At 34.1% G+C, this 20,516-nt stretch overlaps 2 protein-coding genes, 1 long non-coding RNA gene and 1 pseudogene across 4 annotated transcripts; 2 read left to right on the forward strand and 2 right to left on the reverse strand.

Annotated features, from left to right (window-relative positions):
• Positions 1–593: 593 nt before the first annotated feature.
• On the reverse strand, positions 594–2,579 carry LOC9301654 (annotated as a pseudogene).
• LOC9299911 lies at positions 2,567–5,352 on the reverse strand. The gene is given in 4 exon segments (XM_021012400.1): positions 2,567–3,618; positions 3,620–4,519; positions 4,608–4,921; positions 5,030–5,352. Coding segments are annotated over 4 exon segments (2,331 nt in total). The 5' UTR covers positions 5,244–5,352; the 3' UTR covers positions 2,567–2,715.
• A 1,602-nt stretch (positions 5,353–6,954) lies between these two features.
• Positions 6,955–8,446, forward strand: LOC9301656 (BAHD acyltransferase At5g47980). Its single transcript, XM_021014493.1, has one exon. It carries the CDS (start codon positions 7,061–7,063, stop codon positions 8,345–8,347), a length of 1,287 nt encoding a protein of 428 aa, XP_020870152.1. The 5' UTR covers positions 6,955–7,060; the 3' UTR covers positions 8,348–8,446.
• Positions 8,447–16,616: 8,170 nt separating this feature from the next.
• On the forward strand, positions 16,617–18,652 carry LOC9299912. Of its 2 annotated transcripts, none has more exons than XR_002329876.1 (2): positions 16,617–17,982; positions 18,240–18,652. It is a non-coding gene; the product is annotated as an uncharacterized LOC9299912 (long non-coding RNA). The 2 variants fall into 2 exon arrangements; XR_002329875.1 differs by having other exon boundaries at positions 16,618–17,979.
• Positions 18,653–20,516: the final 1,864 nt, after the last annotated feature.

Below are 20,516 nucleotides of genomic sequence, written 5' to 3' on the forward strand. Positions count from 1 at the left end.
TCTTTCTATGTAAGATTCCTTTCTATAATCTATAAAACCAGTTTGCCCAAAAAAAAAAAAAACCAACGTGTATGATACACATTTTTGATAGCCGAACCCTATAACACAAGAGACAAAGCGTTTGTCTAAGTTTCTGAGATTTGATCTATATACTGCAGTAGCATCCCACTCGATCCAGTTTGTGTGCATGTGGATACCGGTCCAGTTTGTATGCATGTGTATACCAGTAAAGGCACAACGTTTGGAGTGTTTTACAACCTCGGTTATTTCAGTTCATCTTTCCATTGCAAACTATCCAAGTATATTCATAATTTGGTGACGTAGATTTAATTCAATATTTACACGAATCCTAGCAATTAAATTTGTGATTAGTTTTATAAATCGTTATAAAATTATACAAATTCCTTCGTATATCTCGTTCAAAACACGAATACTCTTCTAATTGAAACAAAAAATGCAACCAATCAAAGAAAGGATAAAAACATGAAGACACAAAAAGGAAACATCACCCCAATTTAATAAATTACTACTCCCTCTGTTTTATAAAGAATGTCATTTTGACACATTTCACACATTTTAAAAAATGAGTTAAATATATACAAACATACTCTTATTTAATATACCCTTAATAATTTAAATACAAAGGATTTTAGTTTTGGATAAGGGGCAAATATAGAAATTAATTACAAAAGTTGCATTGAAAATGTAAAACAACATTCTTTTTGAAACAAAGAAATAACTCCAGAACGACACTCTTTATGAAACGGGGGAGTAGTAATTATGGCTCTAGAGTTTTAATTAACATCTAGATTTTTTTAGTTTTTGCTAACATGTAGTCTTCTTCAAGCATCCCTCAGTGAGCCTTGCTTTACGTCACCAGTGGACTGACATAGAACTGTGTCACATTTTCTACACGCTACAACTGTGTGAGAATGGCTAAACAAAGTGGTTCTGCAAAAAAGTATAATCGATTGTTAATAAAACAATATTACCAATTTTTTAGTTAATTAAACAGCAATTAACAAGTTAAAAGCAACAATTTAGTTCACATCACCACTGATTTAAAAGCTGAAGAATTTTTTCCTAATAATACCAATCTAATTGCCAGTGAACTAAAATCTAGACAATTTCTTCCTAATGACACCAATATATAGTTCCAATAAATTAAAACAGCATTCAAAATGGGCAAAACCAACACTTAATTCACAACACTACTGATTTAAAACAGTGAACAGTTTCTTCCTAATTAAACAACATTTAATCAATACCAAAATTAGAAAACTCACATGTTGAAGCATCCCGGACACTTGACGTCCTGAAAACATAATAAGATTAATTCATTGCATCGCATCCAATTATGTTACGGATCTCTAATCATGTTTACCAAAAAAAATCAGAGAATAAAAAAAACAGTACCATGAAGAAAGAGTTTGGAGATTGCACAAGACGTTTGAGTTTGTGCTTCTCTTCTCGAGCTCAGCAGGAGGATTAAGCAGGTCGATATCATTTTGGAGTACCTAATTATCCATAGATCCAAAAGGAACACATAATTTAGACATCCGATAAAAGGAAATTAAACCAGAGAACAAAATAAATAAATAAAAAGGAGAAGAACGAAGCGAGATCACTTCACCATGATTGCTTGTGGAAAGGAGACGAAGGGGGGTGTATTGAATTAAATATTTGTTTGTGTTTGGTGGAATTTCTATATTTTAGGTTTTGGAGAGATTTGAGTAAAATTTTAGGATGGTTGGGTTGATTTGTTTGTGATTTGGTGAGATTTATTGAAAGGATCTGTGAGAATTTAGTATAAAAAAAAAAGAAGAAGTCAACAACATTTTTTTTTTTTTAATAACTATGCTTCTCTTTTTTGTTATCCTCTCCTTTGCCAAACGTCATTTTTTTGGACGTAACTCTACCTCTGGATTCAAATTTAATGATCAATCAATAACAAATAGTCTCAAGTCTCAACAAGTCAATAGAAATAATAAAAAACAATCTAAAGAAATAACATTAAACATATAGCATCATGATTCCATATTCATAGCATCTGTCCACATGTTCTCTGCTATTGTTGCTCTCCAATTATTAGCAAGTACTCTTTGTTGTTACAAGTGGATTCGATTGGATACTTGAGAATGCTTGATATGAGAGAGTGAGAGAGAACTTGAAAGTAAAATCGAGATCGAGAGAGATAGAAAGACAAGAAGGAAGAGAGAAAATAGAAAGAGATAGAAAGACGAGAAGGAAGAGAAAACATTGAACAAGTCGTTGGTATGCTTTTTTGGACTTTGGAAAGCTTTGAAAGGATTGGAAGAATGGTGTACATTACCAAAAGGTTGTGCTAGAATGGTGAATTATGGTGGAAATATTGTGGTTCTGTGGGAGGATTTTGTGAGTTCTATTGGTTCTATTAAGACGAAGATTTGGTGTGCTGAGATTGCCCTCGAAAGGCACAACGGACAGGGGATTTATGGGAAGGTTAATTGGTGTGATGTTGTACTTACAGTCCCCAAGTCATGTTCATTCGAAGAAGTTTTTGTAACGACTTTTTGAGGAGTGAACATATTATGAGCCATTTGCTTGCACATGGTAATATCATATTGTATTTGAAGTTGCTTCACATCTGCATTTGTATCTGTCTTCTAGACCACACATAGCAAAAACCTCGACGAAAACAGAATGCAAGCTTTGATGTCGCATTTAATTTTCCCTTTATATAAGACTTGCTTCTGTTATTTCAACATTCCAGTGTAGAGGCATCTCGTTCGTCGCATAGTGATCCATCTCCATAGATGAAAGGGTATCTGTTGGTGGGCCTTTTAGTTCTTCATCTTCCACTGAGACTAAGTTATCGTCTAAAGCTTCGTTCTTGCAATCTACATCAGTTTTAGATTCTTCTGTGAAGAGTGCCTCAAAGAAACACTTGCTGTCTGAGTCTTTATTCTCTGAATTAAATTTCACATCCAGAACTGGAGTTAGGAAGTCAACTGAAGACGTAGTCGGTTGAAAACCGAGAACACTCTTCAAGACATCATCCATTCCAGGCTCTCCTTTGCATTTTGGACTAGTTAAATTTGGATTCTCGATCTCGTGAATCAGGGAATCGGGATCCATGGGCTTATCACTGAGGTTCTCCCTTTCTGTGTAACAATCAGCTTTTGTGCTTAATCTTACCGTCTCTTCATCTAAACCATTGTCTCTGACGCTAACCACTGTCTCAGCTTCCTCATCTCCTCCAAAACTATCATCCAATTTTTTAGAAACTCCATAAATTATTTCCTGAGAATTGTCTTCAATACATGAAGCAAGTCCTTTCAGTGAAGAACTTGGGTTCCCCGAAGCAGCGTATGTGTTTTCAGACTCCTCTGCTGCAACTTGGCTTTCGTCTGGAAGGGTACTCACCTGAGATTTCTCTTCTATCTCTACATCATCTTCATTTGAAAATTCAGGGGCTGTAACTACGAGGGCTTGGCTGTATTTTCCACTGGTCATCGAATGCGAAGACAATAATCCAGCAAGTGCAGATGCTAAAGCATCATTTATAGACAGCGAATGTTTTGGTTTCTCTTCAAAAGTATAACCAACCTCCTCATTACTGATCTCCGGTTCAGCAGAAAATCATCTCATTTCCTGAGATTGAGCTATTTTCACTCTCCAGTTCTACAGACTTTGGAAGAATATTATCAAGCCTGTTCTTCGGTAGTACAACAGAACAATCTTCACTGTTGTCTATACTAGAGGAGTCAAGAACAACTGTTTTAGTACAAGAGGCCAACTGTGGATCATCCGTGTTTATAGTCAATCCATCCAACTCATCGGTATCAGGAGTTTTATCTGTATCACTGCCCAGAGAATCTGGATATGGCATTTTCACTTGAAAATCTAATTCAGATTCAAATGATTTCTTCTTTCCTAGCTGTTCGAGTTTCTTCTCTACTAACTGGAGCCTTGCATCAATACTATTAATAGGTTTCAACATCTGATCTTCAAATCTTATCAAGATAGTTTCTATCATGCTTACCTTGTTAACAAGCTGATACAGAATAGTCTCCACATTATTGCAAGACAGAGCAGGCTTGATTTCTGCCCCAGATACTCGTGTTACTGCATCAACCCGCTTTGGAAGAGTATCAACTAAAACTGGTGAGCTCTCTCCTATCTTATCAGCTCTACTGAAATTTGTCTCCTTCCTATCTGAATCATTTGCGTTTCCTAAATCTACCGGATCCATGCTGTTGGACTCATCGGAAACTTGTCTATCCCGTTCTTTTCTGACATCTTTTCCTCGAGATAACTGCAAAAGAGCGGGCATAAACATAGCCATCAACGAACTACTAGATGAATTTCCTGTTCCACTCGCTTCTTCCTTCTCTGACTCACTTGGATCAACAGGATCAGCAAACACATAAACTTCATCAACAAGTGCACATCTTTTATCCTGAAGAGAGAGAAGACGGACTGTAATCGAAGTGCAAGGTTCTGCGTCATTGATCTCCGCAGTAGCTTCATAAAAAACCTGAAAAGCATTACCACATAACATCAACCATTACTGATAAGCGTATATCTCAGGGTTCCTAAAGTCGACTTCCGCAAAAACTCATTACCTGTTTCCCTAATTGTGACATTGGAACAAGATCTTTTTGATTATTCAACAGAGAATCATCACCAGCTTTCACATCAACCCAATCATCTTCATTCATCCGTCCATTCCCATTATCTTTCACCCTCTTCTCAATCGGATCCTTTACCGGTTCCACTGAACTCTGAAGCACTTCTTCATCTCTAATTGCAACACCACATCGAACAGTACACAGATATTCCTTATCATGTCGCCGCTTTTTCGTGTAATACACTTCGTATACTCGTGCACTACTTCGGATATAGATTTGCTTCAATTCATGTTCTTGTGCAAATGTAACTGCAACCAAAACACAAACATTTCACAAAACAAAAAGATCAAAATTCCCATCAATTTCAATATCTAAGACCGGATCGGAGAATAACGAAGACGAATTAAGGAACGTACTTGTAATTTCACATGGCTCGCTGTTGGGAACTGGAGGGAGAAGAAGTAAGGGGGATTTGGTTACATGATTGACGGCGGCGGAGATGATTCCATCGTCAGATTCATGGTTTGCGGTGAAGGAAGACTCAAAGGAGATGGAGTCTGTGAGGGCACCGCCGGCGAGTTTCCAGTTTGTGGTAGAATTGAAATCGTCGTCGTGGTTGGTCGCATCCATCGCTCTTTCTCGTTTTGATTGGGAAAGATTTTGGGTTTAATATTTAGTTGAATGATTTTGGATCCAAATTGATGATAAAATTAAAAACAGAAGAAACCTATAGTTTGATCCAAAAAAAAATTGAAAAAAAAAAAACTACAGTCTACAGTAAAAAAAAGGCAAAATGTCCGCAAACTTTCAAAATTTAGGACGAAAATAACATAATCATAAAGTTTAGATTGATTTTTTAATAAAATAGTGAAGTTTCGTTTACTTGACCATTTCGGACATGCCGATAAATTTCCGTTAACGATCACGGGGTTAACGACTTCGTTTATAAAATTATTCCTCAACTTTCACGTTTGCAAATTAGTTCCTCAAGTTTATGTTGACTACGCAAAATTGAATTAAAAAAATCAACGGTATCTATGTACATGCTAAAGTCTGGTGGTATCCACATAACATCATATAAATCAACGTTATCTATGTGCATATTTGCTGCAGCTAAAGTTGTGTCTAGATAGATCACATATCTTACTACTATTTCACATGGAGTGTGTAAGGATTATGTACCGAACATGGAGTTTTTCAAATTTTCTGTTTAAATATATTAACAAATTTAGATTTAATACGTGGTAAGTGGTAACATTTGATGTTTGAATTGACACAAATTTCTACAATAGTCCATTATCTAATGAATTTTTCCGTTCTAATGTGAGTTAACAACTTTAGAAATCAAACTTTATATAATAAAATAATTAAAATAATATGCATCTCTTACTCGTTTACTATTATATTTTTATTTTCTATATATTCTATAAACCATGTTATAAAGGTTAATTTCAAAAATACCTTTTTTTACAATACCTTTTTTTACAATACCATTTTCAAAATTCCCTCCACATGTTGTTCCATTTTATAAGATTTGAAATAGTTTTACAAAGAATTTATAAGGGTTTTAGAAAGTTTTTAGATGATTTATAAAGATGATTTGGGGTTTAGCCACCATAAGCCATTATAATTGAAATTGGACAACATATAGAGCCATTTTTAAAAAATTTCCCTTTTTTAAAAAGGGTATTGTAAAATATGTATTTCTCAAAAAAAATTCAAGTGATAATGAAGAGTATTATAGGTTGTCAATTAAAATAAAACCTAGTTTACCAAACTGATGACGAAAGTTTTAGTTTAATAATGATATTGAAAAATATTTCTTTTAGCTAAATTTCTCAATTCTAATAAATATAATATTAAAAATACAAAAAAATAATGGATTTATTCTCATAACAATCATTGTTTCGGTTGTAAATATTTTTCTTTTAATGTTATATGTTTTCGTTCTATGAGAAATTTTAACAAGTTTTTCTAATATATACTAGCTTTTTTTTAGTTTTATAGATAGTTCAAAAGTATTTGATTTTAACCTAAATACAACTTAATTTACTAAGACCTCTTAAAATTTAGAGCATGTGCAATGGAGGTTTTCAAAAGAGTTTTCAACAATATAAAATATAAAAATAAAAAATAAAAAGTATGAGAGAGAAATGAGAATCGGTTCTGATTTGAGAATTTTTAAGAATCCAATAAAAGACTATTATTATGTATATTATAAACTTATAATATGATTTGTTTTGAATTCTTTTTCGTCATCTAAAATTTAAATAAAAAATAAAATAAATTATATATATTAAAATAACAAATTTGAGAGGCTTTGATAGTCTCTATTAAAATAAATTTTTTAAGAGTTCTATAAAAAAAACGTTCTCTTCGTCCAAAGAGGAGAGAACCAAAACAAAACAAAAAAAAAAACAAAGGAAGGGAAAGAAGAAGATCAATCCATGGACACCATGAAGGTTGAAATCATTGGTAAAGAGATCATAAAGCCATCTGCAATAACTCCAACTGATCTCCCACCTCTTCAATTCTCTATTATGGATATAATAATGCCTCCTGTTTACACCGTTGCCTTTCTTTTCTACACCAAAGATGATTTGATCTCCCAAGAACAAACGTCTCACACTCTCAAAACTTCCCTGTCCGAGATCTTGACAAAATTCCACCCTTTAGCCGGAAGAGTCAATGGAGTCACCATCGAGAGTAATGACGAAGGAGCCGTCTTTGTGGAGGCACGCGTCGATAACTGCAATCTCTCTAGTTTTCTTAGATCCCCAGATACCGAGTTCCTCAAACAGTTGCTTCCTGTAGATGACGAGCCAGCTCCTACATGGCCCTTGCTTCTTGTGCAAGCGACCTACTTCCAATGTGGTGGCATGGCCATCGGACTCTGCATCTCCCATAAGCTTGCCGATGCAACCTCTCTCTCGATTTTCTTACAGGCTTGGGCTGCCACAGCTCGAGGGGAGAGCGACTCGGTGGCCAGTCCTGACTTTGTTTCCACAAAGCTTTACCCAGCGGCAAATGAGGCTATTGGTATTCCAAAAAAGGATCAAGTAGGTAAGAGAACAAGTGTCACGAAGAGATTTGTGTTTGTAGAATCTAAGATCGAAGAGCTCAGGAACAAAGTCGCTAGTGATGTCGTGCCTCGACCCACGCGGGTCCAGAGCGTGACTTCACTTATATGGAAATGTGTTGTGACTGCTTCGACAGACACAATTCGTGAGAAAGCTCTGTTCCAACCGGCTAACTTGCGCCCCAAGATACCCTCCCTATTGTCTGAAAACCAAATCGGTAACCTCTTCTTCGCCACCCTAACCTTGGATGGAAAAGCCGGGGTGGATATTGTAGAAACTGTTAAGGAACTACAAAAAAGGGCCGAGGAGTTATCCGGTTTGGTTCAACATGAGGAAGGGTCATCAATGACGATAGGTTCGAGATTGTTTGGTGAAATCATTAATTCCAAGTTTAACCACGAGGTTCATGACATGCATTCTGTAACTAGCTGGTGCAAGATTCCTCTTTATAAGGCTTGCTTCGGGTGGGGATCTCCGGTTTGGGTAGCTGGATCTGTTTCTCCGAATCTAGACGATGTAACCGTGTTGATCGATTCTAAAGATGGACAAGGAATCGAAGCATGGGTGACATTGCATCAAGAGAACATGTTACTGTTCGAGCAGAGCACAGAACTGCTTGCCTTTGCCTCCCCAAATCCAAGTGTATTGATCTAATGACGAAAGATGTCAATTCCATATATTACTGTTACTGTGCTAAAGTTGATTGGATTTAAGATGTAACTTTCTTTTAAATATTTTCAAAATGTTCTGCTTTTAATGGAAATTTAAAAAAAAAAAAAAAAAGATGTATCTTTCTTTTTGAAGTGTTTTTATAATAAATGAAAATATCCTATTACTTGTATCATATTCAGATTGCATCACCCGATATAACTAAATGCTTTAAGTCAGATTTGGATTTAAAAAGCTTGTTTGCTTCTACATCTTGTTCATCTTCTCTTACGCTTTGGCGTCAACTTAAGATCTGCATGTGGCTAAAGCTAAATGCAACATGGGTTAGTACGTGGATGCAAGATTTGCGTTAGTGAATATGTTAATGCGTGGCAAAACATATTTTAAGGACATGAAATCAAAAGCTGGATTGGAACAAGTTTAAAATAATCAAAAATAAAACAAGTGTGTATTTTATTAATGATTTTATATGAATAATAATTGGAGATGATATATTTGATTCTTAAGTCTACGATCGTATAATAAAGTTCACAGCTGTAGTGGAATAATTTAATTTGCTGATGTATCCTATACTATTATTTAGGGATTACATCCTATAAGTCGTAACGTTGATTTTGTAAGAAATTACAGTATATATCATTAGAGATCTCTAATCATAATTATTTTAATTCCATGTTACTAATACTCTCTCCGTTTCATAATATAAGTCGTTTTAGCTTTAAACACGTAGATTAAGAATATCTACTTTTAAAAAGTTCAACCAATCATAAAACAGACTGTATAATATAAATAATTATAAAATATTAAAGTAATATATAAAGTGCATAGAAACTTGAAAACGACTTATATTATAAAACAAAATTTTTTCTCCAAAACGACTTATATTATGAAACGGAGGGAGTATATATTAACGGGTCAACAAGTCAAACAGGTTAAAGATATTAAAGAGATTTTGTTTAGATTTTATAATTGTTATAAACAAAATTTATAAATAAAATATTGTTATGCACGTATGATAAAAGTATGGGCTATATTAATTTAAAACCACAATTGACCAAAAAATTAAGAATATACCCATTATTTTTATATTATTAGTTCTCTCTCCTCAACTTCTGTAAGTTGGACAAAAATGCCCCTCCGCATATAACAAATTAGTTAACAATATAATAAAATAGTTATCGACGTTTTTTATTTGATTCTGAATAAATTGTCCGTCAAATATATGAGTAAGAATATATGATAAGTTAAATGATTATCTATTGGTTTAACACGATAACAAAATATATATCAATAAGTTTATAAATATATCATGTTAAAACATATTGTATCGCGATAAGTTTATAATTGATATAATAAAGTTTATATTATCATAGAAAATATTTATGGTAAGATAGTAGATATATAGATAATATTTATAGTAACGTGTATAACGATGTTAACATGATAACAATAAAAGTAACAGGTGTTACTCTAGTTCTGTTCACCGACGAGGCAAACCCAGAAAACAACATAATTAAGTTTTTTGGCCGCCACTGTCAAATCTTCAATTATCACAGCTCCTCCGTCCCTATCTTCGTCTCAACTCACCACTCCATTTGATCTAACTTCACGACATTGTCTCTTTCTCCGACGTAGTTACCACAACCGATAGAATCATCACCACCACCGATAGAATCATCACCACCACCATCGGAACCATTAACACGTACAATCATTTGTGCCACTTAGCCATTGCTCTTGCCATAAAAGTTAGCCACATACAATCATCTTCATCGTCGTTGTCTCCGTGTCCTTCTCGACCACCGTTCACATGAGATGTTCTATGAAGAGAGAGAAAAGAACATGAGAAAAGTGCAGAAGGATAATAAAGTAACTTCATCAGCTCTTTCACCTAATTTTTCAGTCTTCTGTGGTCAGATATTGTAGATACCCTAAAAGTATTCATTAATCAAATTATATATAATTTCAGTTTAGCTTTCTTATTATCAGATTATATATAATTTCATATACATTGATGTTAATATCTTTTTCTAATATAAATATTTTTCTACATTATGCAGGTGCATATTATATTTGATAATGGAAAAGCAAAATTCACTTTTGATTGGGATGTGATTTTTAAAGTTCAAGGTAGAGTACTTTTAATTTTTCATTGCTGCTACTTTGATATATGCTTTAACAAGATTTCAAGATTAAAAACTATAAAATTACAACGAAAAAATGATATGATTTGTAAGATTAGATTTTTACTTTCAAATATATTAAAACTTACTAACAAAAATATATTTAAAAGACTTCCTAACAAAAATTCTTTTTAATTGATATTTGCATTTTATCTTGCGTCTTAACGTTGTTAATTCATAGATTTATTCCGTAATAAAGGAAGAAGAGATAAAATTCTTATCAGATAATTTTTTTCTTTTTTTTAAACAACATGCTACTGGGTCAAATAAAACCTAATATAGCCCACGTAAAAACTTAGACCCAATACAACTATTTTTTTTTCTTGCTCTCAATGACACAACGCAATTATGAATACCTAATTGAACCAAATAAATTTTTAATCTCACATAAACAAAAATATAAATCTAATGCAGCTAAATATATTTGATATACAATACAATATTCTCTCCTTTTTTATTATCAAGTCATGTTTTTAAACCAAGTTAATATTAAACAACATTTAATTCATACAATAAAATAACCCAATATGATATAGAATGTAAATTTAAAATTTATCATATACTATTATTTAATTCTACAAACAAAATATATAACTATCGTCAAATGAAATATATAACATTATATCCAAATAGTAATAAAAATAAAATATTATGATATATTCCCTTTTATACTATACTATTATACTATATTATTTCTTATTTTTTTGAATAAATATACAATTTAATTCATAAAAAAATATTAAATCACGTGCTATGCTCTAGTATCTTAAAGTTATTTGAGAAGCCAGTATGATTCAAAATGAAAGCTGGGGTTTGAACTCTCACATGAAAGTTGCCGTGTATAAACTCGAAAATATTTTTAATGAAAAAAGCATAGTTTCTAAGGGTTCTCATTTTCTAATAGAAAATTTAGTTTACTTTTTTTTTTTTCTATTGAGGTGCCATTGACTTTGTGATTAATTTTTTAAAAAACTCTGATTTAACTATAACTGTTTTGTGATTTTAGTACTTGTTATATTTATTTCTGGTTCACCGAGATTTAATAAGCTAAGAAGTACGTACAAGAAAAACATAATAATTCTTTTTTTGTCAACAACTTTAATTAAAATTCAAACGAGCCATTCTCAAGTAATATGATGCGGTTCGGTACGAACTTTTCGTGCAAAGTTATCCGCTTTTACATTTGCACTTCGAGGATTAGTGATAATGAGAAACTTGAAAATTCCTCCTTGTCGCTCTTGAAATCTTCCAAATACACTGAAAAGGCTGGCCATTCGGTTGGCGAAGACACCATCTTCACCAGGTCTGAACAGTCTATATAAAAAGCTACATCTTGGTTGTCTACTCCAATCATACACTTCATCGCCCAGAGAAGAGCTTCCACTTCTGTATATAGTGGAGAAAGACTTCTTCGGATGTTGGCAGCTCCCATGGTTGGCGTCTCTCCATTTGATGATGTACGGAATCACCCTGTTCCTGAAAATTTATCTGTCCCTTTCCATGATCCATCCACGAAGCAACGAAATCCAGAGTAGAAAGTATCATGAGAAATATCCCTCATTCGAGCTCGAGTGTCGCGGTCTAAAGAAACTTGATTTTCATTATAAAGCTCTAATTGAGCTAACTGCCAAGATTGCGCCTCTTTTTCCGTTAAACGTAATATCTCTAATGGGTCTTTATCCACATTTTCAAAGATCTTTTTATTTCTTGCTTTCCAAATATACTAAATTATCCATGGATAAGAAGATGAGTCTACCTCTGAAGGAATTCTCCAAAATAGGTGATCCAAATTCTCGTAAATTGAAACCGTTGGGAAAATTTCCGGAACCATAGGAGTCTGAGAAAGTGTCCACAGTTGTCTCGTTGGGTGGCATTCAGAAAGTGTATGGTTAATTGATTCCTCTATCGCACCGCATCTGCGACATCCTGAATCACACTTTATACCTCTTTTCCGCAGTTTTTTCGTAACCGGTACACAATCCGATAAAATCTGCCATAGAAAATGCGTAGCTTAGGCGGACACTTCACCTTCCAAGTATATGCTTATAGAGATTTGATATCTGGGCCACAAAACGATGTGTTGGCTTCCAAATCCTCTAGCCGCGTCGTATGATAACCAGATTTAACTGTATATTTACCAGACTTTGTGAAATGCCAACCAAGGGTATCCTCCTTAGTTGGCGCACCCAAAGGCAGGGCACTAATCAGCGGGACATCTTCTGGAACAAACAGCTCTTTCAAGAGATCAATGTTCCAAAAATTTGATCGGCTGTCGATAAGATTTTTGACTTTCAAAGATGGGTCAATAATTGAACCATTACTTTTTGCCGGTCTCGGGAATTGAGTTGGAATCCATGGGTCCTCCCAAACTGAGATGGACTCCCCAGAACCGACTCTTTTAATAAGTCCTTTAATAAACAGAGATCTAGCTAACATGATACTTCTCCAACCATAGGAAGGAGAGTGTGATTTTATTGTATCCAGAGGATTGGATTTCCGAAAATACTGTCCTTTAAAAACCTTTGCAAATAGTGAATCGGGAACTGTAGTCAAACGCCATAATTGTTTTGCTAATAAAGCCGAACTAAAATCATCAACACTCTGAAATCCCAATCCACCTTCTGATTGACTACTACATAGCTTGTTCCAAGCCATCCAGTGCATCCTTCTTGAATCACCATTTGAACTCCACCCGAATCTAGCAACCACACTTGTAAGTTTAGAAGTGATCGTTTGTGGTAGTCTGAAGCAAGACATAACATAAGTTGGTAATACCGCAGCTACCGATTTGATCATCACTTCTTTCCCGCCTTTTCATAAGAATTTTGCCGACCATCCATTTATCATAGACTGTAATCTCTCTCTAACAAAGGAGAAAATATTTGTTTTCGATCCACCTAGACTTTCCGGTAAACCAAGGTAAGTGCCCATACCACCAAGGTTATTAATACTCAAAATCGCTTTTGTTTCCGCCTTTATAGTGTCATCCACCTTATGGCCAAATTGAATTGATGATTTTGAAAATTTAATTTGCTGCCCCGAAACTGCTTCATATTGCTTTAGAATCCCCAAAATTACCCCGCATTGATCTGTATTAGCTTTGCAAGAAAATAAGCTATCATCAGCAAATAAAAGATGAGATACCAAAGGACTAGCTGTCGATACTATACTGGTAATCAACTTTTCGTGTTCCGCTTTCCGGATTTTCGCAATGAGTACCTCCGTACAAAGTATAAATAAATAGGGAGATAATGGATCTCCTTGTCTTAGACCCCTTTCTGGAATTATAAGACCTCTAGGTTGACCATTAAGAAGAACCCTATATTAGACTATTGTGATACACCACATCATCCACGAAATCCACTTTTCGCAGAAACCCATCTTCCTTACTCATAATTCTTCTATAAACTTCCATTCAACCCTGTCATATGCCTTACTGATATCCGTTTTGATAGTCATATATTTCTCTTAACATGATTGGTTAGTTCTTTACCCATGAAACATCTCTTGTGCTATAAGAATATTGTCCGAGATCAATCGCCCTTCTACAAAAGCAGATTGAGTTTCCAAAATAAGGTTTGTCAGAACCTTTTTCAGTGTTTGACATAGTATCTTTGAAATTACTTTATATCCAACATTACAAAGACTAATAGGCCGTAATTCCGTCATCCGAGTCGGTCGCTCTGTTTTTGGAATAAGACAAATATTAGTCGTATTTAACCACTTATCAAAAACTCCATCTTGTAAAAAAGAATTAACCATAATTAACAGATCCGTTTTAATTGTAGCCCAAGCTTTTTGGAAAAACAAGGCTGTCATACCATCTGGCCCTAGCGCCTTCTCTGGGTGCATCATAAATAAACCCGCTCGCACCTCACATTCTGTCGCAGGTGCCGTTAAAACTCATTTATCTGATCTGTTATCATCAATTTAACCTCTGCCAATGACTCCTCAAAAGCATGATGATTAGTTCTTGTGAAGAAACTCTCAAAATAAGAGACCGCTATGTTCTGGATATCTTTATCCTCTGCAAACCATGTCCCATTTTCATCATGTAGTCTGTTGATTCGATTCCTCGCACGTCTCTGTTTTGTGAGAGCATGAAAGAATTTCGAATTATTATCTCCTAAATTCATCCATAGAGTCCTTTTTTTTTTATACCAATATTGTTCTTCATCTAGGTAAGCTTTTTTCAACCGCATTGTTAAATCCGTATTCTCTTCCTGTGTCCTTGTATCATCTCTCTGTGCTACCTCCAATTCAGATTTCAGTTCCTCTATTGTTTTCCTTCCATAAGGAGTTAACTCTTTCCGCCATTGTGAAATAGCTCGCCTACGATTAGTCAAGTTTTCAACAAATAGTCCCTCTCGTAGACCGGGATTTAAATTCCAACCATTTGCTACTGTCTCTAATAACCCTTCTTTTCCAATCCATCTCTTATCAAACATAAAACTTCTTTTCTTGTGAGGTATCTTATCCGCAATCGTAGCTATCACTGGTGAATGATCCGAAGCTACCAGTGGTAGATACTCAATGAAAGAATTGCAGAATAAATCATGCCATTCTTCATTAGCTAGAGCCCTATCCAATCAACATCATATTGGTTTTTTTATTCCGCCAACCCCTCCAAGATAACCAATCTCCGAGATGTGGAAATTCCACAAGGCCATAATCTTGAATCATTAAATTAAAAGGGATAAAAGAATATGCATGTCTTAATTTACGACCTCTTTTTTTTCATAATTTCCTCTTAACTCATAAAAATCACCTATTAAGAACCAAGGTATATCCCGAGACAAACCAATCCGTGTTAACCGTTTCCAAACTTGATCTCTATTTTTTCGGAACCGGATCTCCATAAACAAAAGTAAAATTAATTGTTTTACCCTTGTAAATGGCTTCAATATCTATTAAACGATTACTCTCAAAAATAATGGAGACGTTGAAGTCATTATTATAATAAATAGCTAAGCCGCCACTACAACCGATAGGATCTACCGTTTTAAAATTTTTATAACCAAAATGACAACAAATTTTTCCATATAAAGAAGATTGTTTTGTTTCCGAGAGAAACAAAAAGTCCGGCTTATGTTGCTTCCACAAATCCCGAAGATACCCAATAGTTGCCTTATTTTCTATCCCTTGACAATTCCAGCTTAGAACTTTCATTTATCACTCTTTGGTTTAGGTAGGTTGCGTCCACCTTGTATAACCCTTCACCGTGCCATAGTACGTCGGGTTACCGTCCTCATTCCCTTGAATATTCTTTAAAGAAACCCAATAACAATTGAAACAAGAAATTTTTATCCTTATATTGTCCCCATAAACAACAAAAAAAAACTTTTTTCCAAATAATACTATGACATAAAAAATCCAAATACTCGCATAAAGAACCTCTAAATTTATTCCAACAATGTAAAATATAGCTAAACCTCCGCTAGATCTACGAGGTTCAACCGAATACAACTTATTATAGTTAAACTGAGAATGAAATATCTGAAAATAAAAATAACAATTTTTTAATTCCGATAAAAATAAGAGATCTAGCTTATTCTCCCTCCACAAATCCCGCATATAATCTTCTGTCAGAAAAACATAATAATTTTAAAGATATTTTAAGTAGTCCTGATTAATCTTTTCTCTTTGTATTTCTCTATTATTTTATTTGGATTTTAATGTTGGAGGTGCTTGCCTGCTACAAGCATTGACACGTTTCTGTAGCAAAACGTGGGAACATAACTAAACATTTAGTACGTGGATATGAGTTTCTGAATCAAGTTAAAGAATATGTTAATGATGGAATCAAAAAGATCGACTGGAGATTGGATCAAATCACCATAAAACATTATGTTAATGATGGAATCAAAAGATAGACTGGAAATTGGATAAAATCACCATAAAACATTAGAGAAAATATGTTCAAATAACGTCAGTTAATTACTTAGATAGCACCCATCCAGGAAGGTATTACTCAAATAACACCTAAAAATTGTCAAATATCTTTTAAGCCTCTCTAAAAATTTTATTACTTACTTGCCATTTTGAATTAAAAAAAGAAGAGAAAATAAAATTAGATAATATTAAGAATCTAAATGAACAAATCATTTTATGTGTTTGGTCGTGCATTCGTTTCTCCGATGGTGTTGAGGCAAGCGTTGGTTTCTCAGTCGCGTGGATTGGTTGTTTTCGGCGCGTGACGGCAAGGCGAGGAGGTGGTGGTTTGTCTATCTCCGGTTTCTCTTTGGCTGGTGGACGACAAGCTTCTTCCGAGGAGATTAGACGTTTCATCTTGTTTTTGGTTTTCGTGCCCGGTAGATCTGAGAAGTTTGACGGTACCTTTTGTCCAGCCGGTGGTGGTTCCCCAGGAGGTGTTAGGAAGCTCAGTTCGAAGAAGGCATTTTCAGATTCGGAGATCTCGTCGGGTTTTAGAATTTTTCTTAGATCTAGGGTTAGTTGGGGTATTGGTTAGGTTCGGTGATTTTCGACAAATTTCAGGGTTTTTCACAATTGCGTGTCTACCGGTTTTGTTTGGCTGATGCTTCTCTGGTTTAATTGTGATTCGAGGTTGTTTGTTTCAAGGGTTGTAATTTTTGTAGTTTGCTTGCTTTCGGCCTTTGGGTTATGAAATTGGATCCTTGCTCTTACGCTCTGTTTTGCTCTCTCGAGTTTAGATCCTCCTTTGGTTCTTTTCGAGTATCATGTTCTTTGGCTCAGCTCCTGCGTCTACTTGTTCTGTGAACAATTTCGATTCTTTCGGGTTTGTTCTCGTTTTTGATTTTTTTTTTTCTAGGGTTTTGGAATTATCCCTCGTTTGATTTTTTCCTCTAGGGTTTTGTAGAAATTCGTATTGGGTTTTATTCGTTTTGATCGATAGGTGTTGAGAATTTATCATAGGTTTTATCGATCTAGTATAAAAAACTGTTCTTTGATCTTTTGCCTTACTTGTTAATTTGATTTTCTCTGCTGATTCTTTGTCTAAATCTCATCATATAGATTGATTTGGATCAATTATGATTTACTGATGTCCCAATTCTTGAGAAGGGTTTAAAATGCGATTCCTAAGTCTCTGATTGTGTAGAGTGTTTGATTGTTTCTAGGACCTTACTTAGCAAGTTTTCATCTTTCTCTAGAGCTCATTGTTGTTCTTCTTGAACTTTGTTGAGTGTTATCTTATTTTTAGTCTGTGTTCTGTTCTCTGCTTTGATTAGAAAAGTGATTGCTTGTTTCCATGTTTTCATTTACCGAAATTTAGTGATATGATTTTCTTTTTGTTATGCTTGTTATTGCAATATAGTTCCAAGGAATTTCCGGTTGTTGAAGGAGCTCGAACGTGGGGAGAAAGGTATTGGGGATGGAACTGTGAGCTATGGAATGGATGATGGAGATGACATCTATATGCAATCTTGGACTGGCACCATCATCGGTCCTCACAACGTAGTTATATCTTTTTCTTTATCTGCTAACATTCTCCTTAGTCTTCATATATGTTAGCAATTGTTTTAAGAAGCATTAATTAATGTTCGTTGCATCACCGTACCTACTTATCCTTTACTCCATGTTTGGAATACAGATCATCAAAACCACATTGTTTTCTAGGGGTGGATCTTATCGACATTCAATCTCTTAAGCTTTTTTAGCAGATTAGGCCATTGTTGCTTTTGCTTGTAGTAACAGGTATCAATTTTATGTCACAGACTGTTCATGAAGGTAGAATTTATGTCACAGACTGTTCAACAACACCAGAAATCATGCATTTTTGTCACGGGATAGTGAAGCAAAAATCATGCATTTTTCTCGAGCTGGGTTTGGATTATTCTCTCCGGTGATGATGAAAGTTCAAGAGCGATCGTAATCGGATTGATCTGAAAGAGACGATGGATCGATGAATTGATTTTGTGAAAGTGTTGTGTGGTGAGCGCGTGGAAAAGGTCCGCCTTTTTTTCGTCAACGGTCTTCAGACAACTAATCCTCCACTTACGGTCCATCATTTTTATGTCCTAATTGTAATTAATTATTATGTATCTCAACTTTATTATACTATTAATTTGATGAAAGAATGTTTTAGACTTAGTATTTCATTTATGAAAATGACAGTTGTTGTACCTAATGATCAAAAGTAAAGAATTTTCATTTTTTAACATTGTTTTGTACCATGTCACATTCGTTGAACCATCTACATTGACAAGGAAAAAAAAACTCGTATAAATTGCATATGAGTTTAAGTTCCTGGTTCGATAGAGGCAAGTACTTTATTTTGGTATGCAATTTATATAACTTGCATATGAGTTTATGTTCTTGGTTCAACTTGTACAATTAAGAGGAGTTTAAAATTAAAATTATATTTATGAAATTTTAAAAATTAAATAGTAACAAGTGATTTTTAACATTAAAAACTTTAAACTTTAATAATTTATTACATTTTCTATTTTCAAATATAATATATAAATTTTTATAAATTTATTTGATAATAAACTTGTTTTTACACAAATTACTCTTTGTGTAACAAGGAACATTTAGTTCATGATGACCTATATTGATGCAATAAATAGTGAACTATTATTTCCTGAATATTTTCCTATCAAAACTTCTTAAAAACCGATATAATGTGAAAATTAATGTGACCAACTAGATTTATATTTTCGATTTCAAGGTTCAACTTCAAAATGACGAAATTTCATTTAGTTCAACTATGAAGGAATCATGACAACAAGACATCTACATACAACTATGTACAATATCTAGTTGTCAAGGACCCCACAAAAAATTAAATGTTGTAATATAAATTTTTTTAAAGGGTAAAATCGACAATTCATAATGTTATGTTCGCCCTACTTAAATCTAATCGCTAACAATTTCTTCTAAATCTACCACCACATACGTCCAAAAAAAACGCTCAAACGTGTTAGTTAAGTAAACCGTTACTCTGCCTTGCCTTGTTATGACAGAGTTGAAAAATAACTCTGTTATAAGGATTAACTCTGTCATGTTATGACAGACTTATTTCGCAAAATCTGTCAAGTAACTCTATGTCCCTCATTAAGTCTGCTGCCAGTACATGTTACTCTCTTTCGCATGACTCTATTTTTTTTTAACTCTGCCACCACATACGTTAAATCTGTCACGGTGCTATTTTAGTAAACGTAAAGTCATCATAATCTGTCATGTAACTCTGGTTTTTTTTCAACTCTGCCACCACTGTAATTAACTCAATCAAATAACTATATCGTCTTATTACTCTATCACATAACTTATTCAACCTAATAACTCTAATGTGATAATCTACCAAAACCTATTAACTCTACCGTCACTACAACGATAGACTTTTGATGTGGAGGGAAATTTTCCCTCTTAAAACTCACTTTCTCTCTCTGACGTGACAGCATCTTTTAATGGCAGTTTTGTAATAACTTTTTTCCTACAACAACAATTCTAGGGTTATTTGACCATTAATGATCAACAAATAGTACAAGCTATATAAGTAATAAACACACTTTTATGTGTTATTTGAGTAACTCACCCTAAAACATTATGTTAATGACGGAATCAAAAGATTGACTGGAGATTGGATCAAATCACCATAAAACATATGTTAAATTGTTAATGATGGTATTAAAAGATCGACTGGAGATTGTTAATGATTTTGTATGAATAACTATAGAAAATGATAAGTCAACGATAGTATAATAATGTACACAGCTCTAATAAGTTTTTTTTTCACTAAAAGTCTGAGTTTTATACCAAAAAGGGGAACCAGTACAGACTGTTACAACTGTGGAATCAACCACAAACAAACTAGAGGTATCACGAAAATATTACATCAAAAGGACTATCAAACGAGTAAAGATAATCCAACATTTAAACTTTAGTTTCAGGCCACAAAGGGTTCATCTAAAAAGGTAAGTAAGGATTAGGAAGAACCACATCTGATGCCATTCTTCATCTTCTTGAAAAGTAGATATCTTGCTAACCAA

The sequence above is a fragment of the Arabidopsis lyrata genome (assembly GCF_000004255.2).
Source record: "Arabidopsis lyrata subsp. lyrata unplaced genomic scaffold ARALYscaffold_8, whole genome shotgun sequence".
Lineage (NCBI taxonomy): Eukaryota > Viridiplantae > Streptophyta > Magnoliopsida > Brassicales > Brassicaceae > Arabidopsis > Arabidopsis lyrata.